General features: G+C 45.3%; 1 protein-coding gene across 1 annotated transcript; it reads right to left on the reverse strand.

Moving 5' to 3' along the window:
- Positions 1–6,275: 6,275 nt before the first annotated feature.
- Positions 6,276–7,022, reverse strand: LOC134177269 (CDGSH iron-sulfur domain-containing protein 3, mitochondrial-like). Its single transcript, XM_062644052.1, has 3 exons — positions 6,880–7,022; positions 6,681–6,771; positions 6,276–6,591 (listed from the first exon to the last, which is right to left on the reverse strand). The coding sequence occupies exons 1-3, from the start codon at positions 6,922–6,924 to the stop codon at positions 6,365–6,367; spliced, it is 363 nt and encodes a 120-aa protein (XP_062500036.1). The 5' UTR covers positions 6,925–7,022; the 3' UTR covers positions 6,276–6,364.
- Between the last annotated feature and the right edge of the window lie 6,668 nt (positions 7,023–13,690).

Genomic DNA, 13,690 nt, shown 5'->3' on the forward strand with positions numbered 1-13,690 from the left:
CTCCGCATGAATTTACAGTTGCTCTGAAGCTATGGCTTGGAATTCCGATTATTTCTCCTTCACAATCAATACGTTGTTCCTGTGGGCGTGTAATTGATTGCTTTGGCGACCATCTTCTTGGATGTGGTCACGGTTCTTTACGTTCTAAACGCCACGATGCACTGAGGGACATCATAGATCACGCATTACTGGTGGATCACGAAGACGCTCAGCTTGAGCAACATTGTGGTCCAGACAGCAATAGCCGCCCTGGAGATATCTTTCATCCAGATTTCGCTGATGGACGACCAGGTTATTTCAACATTTCGATAAGAAACACCATGCAGCCGGCGTATGTCGCTAAATCCGCCATTTCTGCTGGAGCCGCTGCAATGGCTGGTGAAGAAGAGAAAGACCATCGACACGACAGCAAAGTCAATGCGGCAGGAGGTTACTTCTACCCAATAATAGTGGAGTCTTTTGGTTTGTGGACGTCTTCCAGTCTTGCCACTTTGAAGGTTATTGCGTCCAAGACCACAGCAAAGACCAGAATAAGTTTTAGTAGGGCAGTCAGTAACTTGCTGCAACAGCTTTCAGTTCGCTTATTTCAGTTTAACGCACGTATGATTTGCACTAGTTTGCGATTTGATGCTGAGTTTGACTTTTGGGATTTGCCAACTTTGGCAGGGGACGGGTAGTTGTTATCTGCAATAAGAATATAATATATATATAATATATATAAATATAAATATATATATATACTGGTTGCTCTTAGACAACTCCAATGTACATCAAGAACAACGCTGTTCCTCTCATTCTATGACAAGACCAGGTGACGTTTTCCATCCCGACCTTTCCCTAGGCAAGGCTGCCTATTTCAACATTTCCGTGAGGAATTCATTCACTCCTTCTCACCTTATTAATGCTGCCATAAAAGCTGGTGCTGCTGCTGAGGCTGGGGAAGTGGACAAAGATGAACGCCATCTTGCTAACGTTTCAAGTTATGGCTGTTTGTTCAACCCTCTTGTGGTGGAATCATACGGAGTGTGGGCTGCACATAGTCTGGAGGCGTTGAGATCAATCGTAAAGAAGTCTCTTCTATCATCTGGCTTGTCTCTGGGCCAAGCGTCCAGGCAATTTCATGAACAGTTATCTGTTCGTTTATGGCAGTATAACTCAAGAATGATTAGTGACAGATTGGATCTTGTGATTGTTGACTATCTACCTAATTATTGCGATATTGCGACTTAGGCTCTTTGTGCTTCTGTCCTTAGGGCGGATATGTGTTATCTGTGTTATCTGTATTATATACAAATATACTATATCATATTATTATAATATATATATATATATATATATATATATATATATATATATATATATATATATATATATATATATTATTTCTTCAACTACAACTATACATAGATGTCTAGACCACTAAATAAAAGACAAGCCAGTTAAGTCATCACAATGTAAACATATATATATATATATATATATATATATATATATATAGATATGGTGTCTCCAAAATTTTTGTATATTTTTGTTACCATGGGTTCTAAAAAATTTGGTCACGCCTACTCTAATTTTATGACCACGCCCCCACAAATGTTTCTTCTCCCATTTTTCTTGTTACTGTCTCAGGGTAAATACCATGTTCGTGGTGCTTCTTCCTTTGTGGAAGCCACATTGGGACTCGGAAAGAATTTTTTCTGCTATTGAGTCTACCAGTCTATTCAAGAGAATTCTTGATAAGGCTTTACCAGCAGTGGACAATAATGAGATTCCACGCCAGTTTTCACAGTCACTTTTGTCACCCTTTCACATGTAGAACGTGATTATGTGGGCATCTTTCAGGTTCTTTGGTACAATCTCTGTATCCCAAATGTGTAAGATGATCTTGAAAGTTTCCTCTGTAAAAGTAACACACACACACACACACACACACACACACACACACACACACACACACACACACACACACACACACACACACACACACCTCATTTTGTGTTCTTGAGCATTTATGGAAGGGAAGTTAGGCACTGACTAATTTGGAAATTGTCCTATCTTATAACATTTTATTGCACCTGTTTATTGTGGCTGAACTGAAATGAACTGTCTTCTACAAGGCTGTTATGTCTTCATTAGTGTCTAATATCTAATTTCCTGTCTTGTGTGCAGCTTGAACTAGTTCTGGAGAAGTTAAAGCAGCAGCTTGAAGAGAAGGGTCGGGAGATAAATGAATTCAAAGAGAAACACAAAATCATAGTGCAAGGAGAAGATGAAGAGCCAAAAAAAGACAAAACAAAGAAAGAGAAGACTTCATCCGAAACTGGTGTTTTAGTTGGAAAATAGATAATTCAAACAGTACACTGATTTGTAGTAGTTATAGTACAGTCATCACAGGACATGTGAATGCTAATGTCATTGTTTGAGTAAATCTGGAAATACCAAGATGACACAACTCATTCCAAAGTAGTTTTTTGCTTGAGTGGAAGGAAGTTGTTTAGCTTCACAACTTATGTGTGACTTCTTTATTCTTCAGTCAGTCCTGGTCCTTGCAAGATACAGGGGAATTGCCAATCCTGACATGATTGAAAGGCAATACAACATTTGTACATTCATACAATATTTAGCCACTTAATTGACTGAATGTCATAGTACACGCCGACAATAACACAGTAATGAAAACCATGACTGTGACAAGGTTTGGGGTAGGAAAGTAGTTCATGTTATTTTCTTTCTAAAGTGAGTCAGTCTGAGGACTGGTGTAGATCTGCAACTAAAGGTTGAGACTGTCATGAATTTCCCTTTGTCAGTCCCAGAAACTGTATCACTATGTAGAATTAGCTGTTACCTATTTAGAAGTCTTCCTGGGAAGTTGCAGTGCAACACAAGTTATCTCTGATCTATCAGATCACATCTTTCATTACTTATAAGTGCATTCTATGGACTGGGTTACACGTAGGCAAATGCAAACTCAAATCTTGGCCTATTCTGGTCTCATAATGACTATTTTTGCGTAGTTTGTCTGTAACACGTGTCTATCAAGAAGCCACAGTCTGACTTTTGGGTTACCAAATAAGGGAATTTTGGGTGGGGTTAACTAATGACAGGGGTAGGATTGCTATATATACGCCGGTTGTGTAGAGTGAATTAAGGCCTGTCCACACTGGCAACTGGATCGCGATCCGTCCGATCCACATCGCGAGGTGGATTCGATCGCGATCGGTTGAATCCAATTAGAAATAGTGGGCGTTACCTTCACGTACGCTAAGCGTGTAGTCGGAACATCTATAGCCTCGGAGCCAGACCGCTTTTGCACGTGAGGGGGCGGGAAGGGCGAGTGAGAGGGCGGGAAGGGCGAGTGAGAGGGCGGGAAGGGCGAGTGAGAGGGCGGGGAGAAATTGGCTCATGATTCTATCTTGAGTGGCCATTTGGGATCAAAGAAAACTGCTGACAAAGTCTTCAGCAACTTCTATTGGCCTGGAGTGAGAAAGACGTGTCACAATTTTGCAAGTCATGCGAAGTATGTCAGTGCACGGACAAGAAGGGAGATTGTGCCAGAGTACCGTTGCAGAGTACTCCTTGATAGATGTTCCTTTCAAGAGAGTGGCAGTGGACTTAGTAGGACCGATCTTCCCTCCTAGTAATGCTGGACACCGGTACATCTTGACGTTCATTGACTATGCTACCAGATACCCAGAAGCCATCCCACTTAAGACTATTAGTACCGAGTCGGTGGCTGAGGCTCTTGTTGGCATCTATAGCCGAGTGGGAGTGCCAGAGGAAGTGCTAAGTGACCTGGGCATCCAATTTATTTCTGATTGCATGAAAGAAGTCTCTCGATTGTTGAGTATACGCCAACTCACCACCACACCGTAATACCCAATGTGCAGTGGTCTGGTGGAGAAGTTTAATGGCACACTGAAGACAATGTTAAGACGCTTGTGTACGGAGAAGCCTAGGCAGTGGAACCGGTACATAGATGCACTCTCATTTGCGTATCGAGAAGCACCTCACGAGTCTACAGGGTTTTCGCCCTTTGAACTGATTTATGGACGTACAGTGCGAGGTCCTATGCGTATTCTTCGCCACCTATGGACACAAGAAGGAGATGATGTGGACGTGCGGACGAGCTACCGATATGTTATCGAGCTAAGAGAAAGACTCGAGGACACGTTACGGATAGCTCACGAGGAGCTACAGAAGGCCCAGCGACACCAGAAAAGGTATTACGATCTGAAAGCTAGACATCGCGAACTGTCGGTGGGTGACAAAGCCCTTGTTCTTCTACCTACGGACACGAACAAACTATTAATGAAATGGAAGGGGCCCTATGTAGTGAAGGAGAGAGTCGGATTGAATGACTATAGAATCGACGTCAGGGGCAAAACCAAGGTGTATCACATCAATCTTCTTAAGAGATTCCACGAACGGGAGAAGGAAGCATTTTGTTCCATGGAAGAACACAAGGGAGGGCCGGTGCTAAACACCGTTTGTTCCGCCGTCATTGAAGCAACGGAAAGGGTGACGGGAGAAGCAGTGATCAACGATGAGTTGCTTGACTTGTGCAGTTGCTTGGCTACTGAGACCTTTGAGGACGTAAAATATGGGAGCGAGCTAAGTTCCGATCAGGTGTCGGAAGCAGCGGGACTGGTAAAGGAACTTGACTGCGTGTTTACAGAACAACGAATTTGACGGAACACCGCATACGGTTGACGGCTGATATACCAGTGCGCTGTAAACCATACGTCGTCCCGTATAGTGTACGCAAGTCTTTGCAAGAGGATATCCAAAGGATGATAGACATGAACGTCATACGCCTTCGGAGTCGCCGTACTCATCGCCTGTCGTCGCGGTTCGCAAACGTGACGGAACCAACCGCATATGCATTGACTACCGTCGGCTCAACCGTATTACGTTACCTGATTCCGAACCAATGACATCTATTGGTTCGGAGGGAGGGAGGGGACAGGGAGGGAGCGGGGGACAGGGAGGGAGCGGGGGACAGGGAGGGGGCGAGGGACGGGGAGGGAGCGAGGGACGGGGAGGGAGGGAGGGACGGGGAGAGAGGGAGGGACGGGGAGGGAGGGACGGAGAGACAGGGAGGGAGGGAGGAGCCAGGGAGGGAGAGAGGGTTAGGCGTTTCAGAATTGACCTTACTTGATTATTGTATTACAGTTGCACGAGGAATCATCAGCTGGGAATTCTATCACAGGAGTTGGCAGTATATGCTATACTGAGTTCACAGCCATTCACTTAGAATGATGTGGATTTTCGTATTGCTGCCCAAATGCGGCTTAATGCTCGTGTTCTAACGTTGTCCATGGGAGTAACCTCTTTCCAACGCAGCTGCCCAAGAGGTAGATCACGAGTCCTCTATTATACAACATCCACATTAAGTAAAGTAATTGACCACATGGCAAGTCAGTTTCGAGTGTTTTTGTAACTCCACTGACTTATTGTTAGAAATACCTGTATAAAATGAATAAATATGATGATAGGCAAGTCCATGCAATCCTCCTCGAATTCCTTTTCTGTAAGCTCTATTTACTGCACTAATCACTGAACCATGTTCAAAATTCCAAAGTAGATTATGATTTTCTGTGTACGCAACGCACGTATTCAGCATCCCTTGAATGCCTAACACTGTAGCCAGTAGGGGACAACAACGTCATATCATCAGCATATGTGAGAGCTCCCACATATTTGCTACCTATCCTCTTGATCCACTTTGCTCCAATTGTTTTAGAAGATCATCAATGATATGTTGAACAAAGTTGGCGATAAGACCCTCCCGTGCCTCAAACCATTTCTCATTCCGAATGGACTAGACCGTCTATCATTACATTTAATCTGCATGATCTGTCCCTCATACCACACTTGCAGAAACTTCACCTTACACGCTGGACATCCCATACCTAGTAGTTTGTTGAAAAATTAAACCTTTAATATAGTGAGATACCTTATAGTATGCTTTAGACAGATATGGGTATGAGGTACAGAGAGTCATGCAGTCACAGACAGGTTGGGAGACTGCATGGTTTGTAGAAACCGCAGAAAAGATGAAGAAAGAGCAATTGTTGTTTCTTAAACGGGCTATTCATTCAGTGAATGAACTGATTCAATATGTTGAACAGCTTCATCGTAGAAGTAAACGTAATAGCAATTTAGTTTGTGTATGTGTATGTGTAGGTGGTGTGTGTGTGTGTGTGTGTGTGTGTGTGTGTGCACGTGCGTGCATGTGTACGTGCTGCCCTGTTCGAGAACTGCTGCGCACCTGATGGTGTGATAGAAAGATGAATATATATTAATGCATCTTACTGTAGACTGTATATACTGTTACAGAGTACTTCTGCAACTCTGCAATTAATCAAAAGTCCGGAACCCAACCACAACCAGTACACAACTTCACAGTCTCTATATGCATTCCTTGGCATTGTCTTTGTCTTTTGAGAACATCAACAGGCAAGTTAACATGTGTCGCATCACAGTAAGGAGCGCAGCTGGTGTATTTGCATGCACACAACTGATATACAGTTTGCGGTCTTTCTGGCACCACCCACTTCAGGGGCAAAAATCCTGTTCCAGAGTGAGAACCTGTCACACACACAACGACATGCATGTACACAACTTTATTGCAGTACAATTGCAGTATAATAAGATGTAAACATTGTACATTAACTTACCATCGCACCATGGTTGTTTCTTACTTAGTCCACACCTACACCAAAGTTTCACATCTCTAGGACTGAGGTTTTGTTCATTGCATGGTCCATACTAAAATTGTACTATATAAATTGCAACAAGTCTAACTCACCTTACCAAGCGAACACTTCACTGTTGGAAGTTGGAAGTTGTGAGAGCATTAATTAATTTTGAACTCACCGTGGCAACTGCAGGATACAGCGCACTCCCAAAAAGCTTTTCCATACTACGTTTGATCTACAACACGCACTCCCCACTCGGATACTCTGTCCAAACAGAGGCCAGTTTATCCTAGGACAGACTAACCGGCCTATATCCGGGGATGCTTTATCCGGGGATACTTTATCCGGGGATACTTTATTCGGGGATACTTTATCCGGGGATACTTTATCCGGGGATACTTTATCCGGGGATACTTTATCCGGGGATACTTTGGACTACATTGAGCATGCGTAAGAAGGCCATAGCAACACTAAACAGTTCGTCATGTTGCAAGAGGAACGTGTAGGTATAATAGCGTTTGGTTCAACGCTGGACAGAAAGCTGTTTCCTCTACATGTCCCACCCAATCGAAGCGGCAATGAGCATCGCCTAAAGGGAGACCCTCACCTAGGACCAGGAAATTATAACAATCATGAGGTAGGATCCGTAGACATTTATAGTTATAGATTAAACAGCAGTTACGCATCTTTAATTAGATTTGCTAAGTTTTTCGGGTTGCTGCAGAGTTGACTACAAAAAATTAATTAGAGTTGCTGTCTTTATGATCGAGATTATACACTGTACTGCTTGATAAATTGCGTGCTTTACTCAAGTAAAGTCTTAGATGAAAGTTAGATTATTACAATTAGATATGGCATACTAAAAAATGGACAACAATCTATGCAGAGTAACTTCCAGAGAAGTGAGTATATCTACATCTAGGGGTACACTACTAGTAGATCCATGCCCCTTCCTTCGTACGGCAAGATACTGACGGAAGACGCGTGTGTGGACGTCACGTGCAATTTTTGTTGCGAGGTCCCGGATGTGCTGAATGAATTCGAATCTTTCTTTTCGCGCTTGTTTCGATAAAAAAATCGACACACTCCCCGTGTAGCGCTTGCTGCAGAAAACGTGTAGGTTGGATTTGGTGCAAATGTAATCAGAATTTGGAGAGAAACGAAAGCGGTAGAAGAGTAAGTGTCGTCGGCAAGCGATATTCGATTGCTCGAAGCTTTGCGAAGGGCAACGACGCGTACAGTCTATGCAGGACTAGTGTGGGCGTGTATTCGAATAAACTAGAATGTGTAGTGTTTGCGTCATCGAGAAATTTTACGCTGGGATCGACCCCTTGAGAGGGGACCCGGTGCATAATTTTTTTGATTTTTTTTTTACGCAAACCTTCTCCTTTGCGTGCTGAGTGTGCTTGCTGATTTCGGTTGTGAACGGACAAAAGACGTGAGCTCGTATCTCGAACACACACAGACAGACAATTTAAGCTTTAGGTATACTAGATTATATTAATTAATTAACTGGGTATTTGAGAAATGTAATTAAGTTATTTTTTTATGTATAGCACATGAAGAGCAGCTAAATCTTATATGTACTGTACGTATCTAGAAGCTAGACAAGCATTAAACTTCTGTTTGATTCATGCATGCAGCTCTAAATATTGTGTAGATTCAGACACCTTGGGCTAGAGTAACAGTGCTATACTAAGTAACGTACAACTCAACGCGTAAACGCAACAACCCAACTCAAGAACAATCCCGCGCTAGCCCCGGGCCTCTTCCCCCAAGACCCGTATTACTCTACACTACTCTCTTTCCACAAAAGCCCGTCTCAGACTACTATAGTACTAAGTGTCTAAGTCTGAAGTGGATAGTTCAGCATAGCCCTTCAGCCAGCGTGGCCGCTGACGAGTGCGTGGTGGAAGAGTGGGGTTGATTCTCCTGTGGTGGTAGGTGGAGCATCACCCTCATCGTCTGACGGAGCTGAGGTACAGTTGGAGGAGGTAGATGCGTCATCTGGCTGGAGCTGTAGGTGTGGTTCACGGTCAACGGAAGGTTTCAGCCGGTTGTAGTGCACTGTGGAGGACCTTCGCCCGCTGTTGGCCAGTTGAATTACATATTTGACTGAGGATGATCACCGAACGATAACATATGGTCCAGACCAAGAAAAGGAAAGGAACTTGGCGTGGCCCCGATGGAGCTGTGGGCAGTGGAGAAGTACTTTGCTGCTCGGCCCGTACGGCTGGTGATGGATGCGTTAGTGTGGTATTTACGTTGTTTGGCAGTGGACACGTCTACTGAGGTGGTGACACTGCGATAAACATCTTTGGTAACGACCTGGCAGTGTCAGTGTATGCCTGCAGAGATATGGTGGGGTGACTTGGGACGGTTGCTGAACGTGGTCGGCTGCAACATCTGTGAGGAGGCGAGGGGACTCTTTGAAAACTACCCTGTAAGGGGTGTCCCCAATGCTGTTGTGGAATGCAGAATTGTAGGCCAGGTTGACCTCCAGGAGTTTGTAGGCCCAGGAATGTTGGTCCTCGTTGACTACTTTAGTCAGGGCTTCCGCCATGGTACAATTGAGCCGTTTAACAGCACCATTCGCTTGAGGATGTGCTGGTGTCGATAGTGTGTTCTTGATTCCGAAGCGGATGCAGAAATCGCGGAACTGGGAGCTGGTGAAGCATGAGCCTCTGTCTGAATGAAAGGTAGTGGGTATGCCGTAACGACTTATCCACGCCAGCAGCGTCGAGCATGTGATGTCAGTGGTAGGGGCAACCACTGGATGCATTTTGGCGTATTTTGAAAATGAATTTTGTAGAACCAGAATAAAACGGTATCCGTCAGCAGAAGAGGTTAGCGGGCCCTTGAAGTCGACTTCCACTGTCTCGAATGGCCTGGTCAGTCGTGGGCGGTCCATTAGTGGTGCCTGTGGACATTGATTTGGGGGTTGTCATTTCAAGCATTGGGTGCATGAGTGAGTGTAAGCTGCCACGTCTGTGTTTACATTGGGCCACCAGAACCGGGTGAGGACTGTAAGGTTCTTACCTACACATTGTGCTGGAAGGCATATATATATATATATATATATATATATATATATATATATATATAGTTAACTGTTAATTAATTAAGTTGCGTTGCCATAATCGATCAAGCCTGAGGTGTGTTGCCATATATGGCCATACATAATTTGCATTTTTTTGGTATTTGACTGAACTGGCATTTGGTTCGAGTGAACTAGTCTTTTGGGGTTGGATAGTAGTCAGTCTGTGAAGGGGAGAGTTTGAGTGCGGGTGATAATAGAAGTCGTCGTGTTTTGTGCACTCATTACGGTGTCGACCGCTCTTGTCTTCTTGCTCTACCTACATTGCCGCTACTTGTCGTCCAGCTCGTGACAACTGGGGGTCTGTCCGAGAGAAACGTTGCAAGAGGAGCTGAACAAGGAAGAGTAAATAATGCAAGAAGGTAAGAGAAGAGAGCGGTACCGTGCGAGTACATAGCTGGTAAAGAAGTGATGGACAGAACCGCGATAGCTATACATTGGCAGTGTAATTTATATAATGAGATTGACATGGACCGGTTGCTTGAGGTTGGTCAGAAGATGGGGTTAGAGGGGAAGGAGCTACATTCCTTCGTATCGGAGTAACTTGTCATAGAGTGTGATAAAAGGCAACGAGAACTTGAGTTTAAGAGAGCGCAGACGTGAGCTGAGGAGGCATTGCGAGAACGTGAATATGAGCGAGAGCGCGAACAAGAGGAGAACTGTAGGAAACAAGAGTATGAACTGAAGATGTTAGAGTTAGAGGCCGGTGGTGCAGCAGCACACGTCACCGGCGCCCATGATGTGAGATCGAAGATGTCGAAGCTCCCTCCGATTTCTGATGGCCACGACGAGCTAGACAGCTACCTCCAGCGTTTTAAGCGGTTCACGAGGAGCAGTGTGTGGAAAGAAGACAAATGGGCGATGTACCTAAGCACCTTATTGACTGGGAAAGCACTGGATACCTATTCCAGACTTTCAGATGCTGACTCTGGGAGCTATGGGCGACTGAGGAGCGCGTTGCTGAAACGTTATAATTTTACTGAAGAGGGTTACAGAATAAAGTTTTGCAAAGTCAGACCGGAGCAGAACGAAACCCCGCTACAATTTGTCGTACGACTGCGGTGCTATCTAGAAAATGGATGATGCTGTTGGGCACGGACAAAACCTTTCCTGAAGCCGTACAGGACCTATGCGTAAGGAGCAATTCTTAAATTCCTGGCTGCGCGACCTGTCGGCGCATTTGCATGAGAAGCCACTGAGGACGATGGAGAAGGTTGCCGATGCAGCAGAAAGATTTCTAATGGCCTGAAATAGGCAATTATATACTGCACAGCAACAGCCACAACAGAACACTGCCAAGACATCTAGTGAGGAGGAATCTACTGTTGCAAGAAGAGGGGAAACTAGAGCGGCTCAGTTCCGGGGCCTGCACTGCTTTTTGTGTAACAGGTTTGGTCATAGAGCCATCGAATGTAAAGAGAGAAACAGACGACATTGTTTCAAGTGCGGCAAGATAGGCCACGAAGCCCGAGACTGTCGAAGCACGATTCGTGCTGGGAAAAATATGTCAAGTCAAACGCTGTTTTACAGGAAGTGAAATCCGGAGAACTGCCAAGTGATGTTCAAAGCCATAAGAGATCAACGCAGGATGCATGGCAAGCCCCAAATACAAGGAGATGGGACTATCACAGGTAGAGCTCGATGAGCCGGTTGATGTCGGATACCTAGTCTTGCATGACGGGAGGAAGATTCCTATCGTTGAGTAATGCTGCCAGTCCACCATGGCAGAGAGATTACCGCCAAATGCCCGTGGTTAGAGGAAAGATTGGTACCAAGTCTGTGCACGTGCTTCGAGATACCGGATGCAGTGGGGTCATAGTGAAACAGCAACATGTTACGGATGATCAGTACACGGGTCGGGTCGGACTGATGCAGATGGTTGACAACAGCGTCATATGTGTGCCTATCGCAAACGTGCAGATTGACTTGCCATATTTGCAGATTGACTCGCCTTATTTGTCCGGACAAGTCCAAGCTCATTGTCCGCAAGATGCAGTATATGATGTCATAGTAGGAAATGTCCCCGGGGTGAGACCGGCCAATGACCCTAATCTGCAGTGAGTGGAGGCACAAGCGGTGGTTACTAGAGCGGCAAGAAGAAGGGAAGTAGAGGGAGTGCCAGCTCTCTGTCCGTCGCCGGAGAAGCAATGGATCACAGTTAACAGGGAGGAAATCGTAAGGATGCAAGCAGAGGACGATTCTCTACGAGGGCCAAGAGACATGATCGGCGAAGTAAAAGTGAGGAATTGATGAGAGGTTACATTCGAGAAGAAGAACGAGATACTGTACCGAATCTTTAAACATCTGAGCGTCAATAGAGGAGAGCCTGTCCGACAAGTTATAGTCCCTAAAACTTTGTGCGGGAACAGGTAATGCACTTAGCGCACAACTCCCTCATGAGAGGACATATTGGAATACGAAAGACCACGGACCGAGTTCTTACCAAGTTCTACTGGCCAGCCGTGTGAGAGGACATGACGAGATACTGTAGGTCGTGCGACATGTGCCAGCGAACTGTTCGGAAGGGGACGATACCTCGAGCTCCTCTGCAGCAGATGCCATTGATGGACTTGCCATTCAAGAGAGTGGCTGTGGGCATACATCGTTGGTCCTATCCATCCAGCGAGCGACGAGGCTAATGGACTTTGCGACACGTTATCCGGAAGCGAAAGCCTTGAAGTGTATTACCATAGAAGCAACGGCAGAGGTTCTTGTTAGTCTGTGTAGTTGTCTCGGAATCCCCGAGGAAGTTCTTAGCGACATGGGGAGCCAGTTTGTCTCCGAGTGTATGCAAGAGGTGCCGCGTCTCCTTAACATTCAACAGATGACAACCACATTGTATCACCCGATGTGTAACGGATTGGTTGAGAACTTTAATGGTACACTAAAGTGGCTGCTAAAGAGACTATGTTCGGAGCAACCCCAACAATTGCACTGGTACATTGACGCCTTGTTGTTTGCCTATAGAGAAGTTCTGCAAGAATCTACGGGCTTTGCCCCCTTTGAGTTACTGTATAGAAGAGCGGTAAGAGGTCCCATGCACACACTACGCCATCTTTGGACCAAGGAGGAAGATGAACCCAGTGTGCAGACGTCATACCAGTACGTGTTTGAGTTGAGGGAGAGACTGGAAGAAATGCTAAAACTTGCCAAAGAGGAGCTGGAGAAGTCACAAACACGGCAGAAGCGATACTTCGACCGTAAATGCAAACGACGCAAGCTCAAGAAAGGTGATCAGGTACTGCTACTGCGGCCTACAGATAGAAACAAGCTCATCATGCAGTGGAAGGGGCCCTATGTAATCGAAAGAAGAGTAGGACCAGTGGACTATGTCGTCAACATCAAGGGCAAATCAAAGGTCTGTCATGTCAACTTGCTGAAGTGATACTACTCTCGAATTAATAAAGCGGACCAGAAACATGACACCCCGGAGGAAGGAGGGGCGGTGCTGGAATTGGTGAGCTGGAATTGGTGAGCTTGGCCATAATAGCAGCTGACTGTGAAGGAGGCCCAGATGACGCTGTAGATGACGACGAACTCCTTGATGTGAGGCCATGTTGGGAACGAGAGACTCTCGATGATGACAGTATTGGGCGAGGAGCTAAGCGTCGAACAACGCGCACAAGTGCAACGTCTGATTGAGGAATTTAGTCCTGTATTCACCGATGTGTCTGGCGAGACGACTTGATAGAGCATCGCATTAGATTGACTTTGGACGAACCAATTTGGTCACGTCCCTATCCAGTCCCATACAGCGTGAGGGAAACTCTTCAAAATGAGCTAAACGACATGCTCAAAATGAGTATCGTCCAAGAGTCAAGATCCCCGTATCCTTCTCCAGTAGTCATTGTGAAGAAGCAGGACGGCACGAATAGGTTGTGCGTCGATTTCA

This window comes from Corticium candelabrum, chromosome 3 (assembly GCF_963422355.1).
Source record: "Corticium candelabrum chromosome 3, ooCorCand1.1, whole genome shotgun sequence".
NCBI classification, from domain to species: domain Eukaryota; kingdom Metazoa; phylum Porifera; class Homoscleromorpha; order Homosclerophorida; family Plakinidae; genus Corticium; species Corticium candelabrum.

Coding starts and splice junctions, on each gene's coding strand:
- LOC134177269 (XM_062644052.1), bottom strand. CDS start 6,924: ATGGAAAAGCTTTTTGGGAGTGCGCTGTATCCTGCAGTTGCCACG. Junction 6,772..6,879: donor TGTATCCTGCAGTTGCCACG/GTGAGTTCAAAA, acceptor GTACAATTTTAG/TATGGACCATGCAATGAACA. Junction 6,592..6,680: donor GAAACAACCATGGTGCGATG/GTAAGTTAATGT, acceptor TGTGTGTGACAG/GTTCTCACTCTGGAACAGGA.